At 41.3% G+C, this 2318-nt stretch overlaps 1 protein-coding gene across 1 annotated transcript in view; it reads right to left on the bottom strand.

Moving 5' to 3' along the window:
- The window catches only part of LOC111740531 (formin-like protein 10), a 7346-nt gene extending 5881 nt beyond the window's left edge, over positions 1 to 1465 (bottom strand). Inside the window, exon 1 of the mRNA XM_023531222.1 lies at positions 1424 to 1465. Coding sequence (XP_023386990.1) covers positions 1424 to 1465 — 42 coding nt within the window. The remainder of the gene's footprint in view (positions 1 to 1423) is intronic.
- Between the last annotated feature and the right edge of the window lie 853 nt (positions 1466 to 2318).

The following is a 2318-nucleotide window of genomic DNA, read 5'->3' as shown; positions in this document are numbered from 1 at the left end:
CCAGGCTTGAGAAACACCGTGGAAACCCAAACCCAAATTATAAACTATTTTTATTTTTAAATAAATCAACACCAGTTCTTTTCATAAGAATAGGCCATTGTATAATCTTAAAAACAAAATAAAACCAAAGAAAAGAAAGAAACAGCCTTGAAGTTAATACCATTACTCTTATTCTTATACCAGGTTTAGGGAAGAAGCTGCAGTTTGGCCAAGCTTTCAAATTTCACTATACAATTAAAGAGAAAAGACCAGGTTTTACCTTAATTCAGTGCCTAACACTGAACACAGAAATTGTTCTTTATATGCCTTCTAATTGTTTGATATTCTTAAACTCAGGAAATTAGACGTTTAAGTCTCAGCTATGTTTCATTAGCCTGATTTAAATTTTGTTGAATTCCCCTCGAAATCATTTGCATACAGGGAACATTCCATTTCCCAAATTGCATGTTATGGCTGAAAATTTGGTTCTGTTTGATCCCTGCCCGAAATCTTGTCTCCAATTGGAAACTGCTTGCGGGGTTGGGAAGAATTAAATTCATCTTAGCTAACAACATGGGAAAATAAGTCCTACTGAGAAAATTAAAGCCGTACACTTCTAGAAGTAGATTTTCTCACCATTCTATCTCAAAGATGAGGAAACTGAGGGCCCAATAACTTGTGGGAGCTGGCTGAAGTCGCCTTAGTGTAGCATTTCACAGCCTGGTGAGCTAAAGTGTAACTCCGGTGACAGCCTTATTCTCTTTCCCTTCCTTAGTGTCAGGCTGTGGATGAGGCTCTCCTGGGCCACCACCTCTAAAACCCTGAGATCCCTACTGTACCCACTGAAAATCCTGAGTGCAGGGACCAATCAGTTTATCTCTGAACCCTACCTTGTAGCCTTACATATAGTGGACATTCAGTATATTCTTTGTGAACAACTAGGTTACCAGAAACAAAAATGCCGTATGGCAGGTTCTGTTTAAAGGACTCTTTGGAGATCATTTCTTTGCATATTTAATAATCTGCCTGTAGTTTCATTGTTTTGCGAATCGGATTTTCATAAATTTTGTTCCTTATTCTCAATGTATGTATGGATCTAGCTTTGTTCTCCAGATTGAGGGGAACATTGTTGAAACTTATGAAAAAGTTTAGGAGATTTAGCATTGTGCTCAAAAAAGTACTTGGATCAGAGTGTGTCCTTTCAGTGGGTGCTTTTCCCAAAGATTTCCTCCCCTGGGTCCACAGCCCTTCTCCTTCATTCCCATCCCATTAGTTGATTTGAATCTGTGTATTTCACGTTCACATGCCAAATTATAACGGGAAACAAACAACCCCGGGGTATGTTTTCTGGATGCTTGGGCAATACTTATTCTGCTTCTGTATTTTTCCTGACCTCCTTTCCCCTCCCCCCACCTTTAAACCGGTTCTTGAGAGAGTTGTTTACCGTTGGGAGAGCTCGAGGCTTGGCTACGGGTGGTGTAGACATAGCGCCCTCTGGTGCCGTTCTTTGAGAATCACGTACTTCTCTCAAGTTTGAGAGTGTGCAGTTGTTTCTTGACAGGCCTTCAAAGGGAGGGCCTCTTTGTGCTATCTCGAATATAGTGAATTAATAACATGCAAGTTTATTACTTGTGCTGGCTATTTAAGAGGTATTATCTAAAGGGCATCAGTTGATTACCAGAGGTTTATCATTATGAAATTAGGCCTGTAATAACTAGATAACTAGAAGTGGATGGCTAGCAGCATTTGTGCTTTTCTGTCTTCCATAGGGATGTATGAGAGGGGAAGGGAAAGGAAGCCCCCCAAGAAAGGGAGTCGAAAAGAGTTTAGGACTCAAGAGTTAGGAGGAAATGGCGAGGATCAGAAAACTTGGTCACAAACAAGTATTCTCCTCAGCCCTCACTCGGATCTGAGCCCAGAAATTTAAGACCCGGCCAGAAGTTGAAAGCCTGCCAGACTGTCACTCTCAAGACAGTCTGGGGGGAGGGCTGGGTAGTGGGCAGAAAGTGTGATTTAGACACACTTTAGGGGGATCTAGAGTATTTACACTGTACTGCTTGCTCCAGTTGGGACTTCTGGCTGACCTGTTTTTTTTCCTTTTCTCTTTTTTTAATAATTTCATTTTGAGGCCATTCCCTTCTCCAGCGCCATTAGCAAAATCACTGTGACCCAAAGGACATTGTTACTGGCTTGAGTCAGAACACCTGCACTTGAATTCCGAGCTTGCCTGTCAGAGCTGTAAGCCTTAGGCAAATCAACCTGCTGAGTCTCAGCTTCCTGGAGGTTCCTTTAGAAATGCTCATAAGGATTAAAAAACAGTTAGCAGAGTAAACAGTTCA

Source organism: Pteropus vampyrus, unplaced genomic scaffold (genome assembly GCF_000151845.1).
Source record: "Pteropus vampyrus isolate Shadow unplaced genomic scaffold, Pvam_2.0 Scaffold65, whole genome shotgun sequence".
Lineage (NCBI taxonomy): Eukaryota > Metazoa > Chordata > Mammalia > Chiroptera > Pteropodidae > Pteropus > Pteropus vampyrus.
Note: the sequence above shows the minus strand (reverse complement) of the source record. Positions and strands in the feature narration are given on the sequence as shown.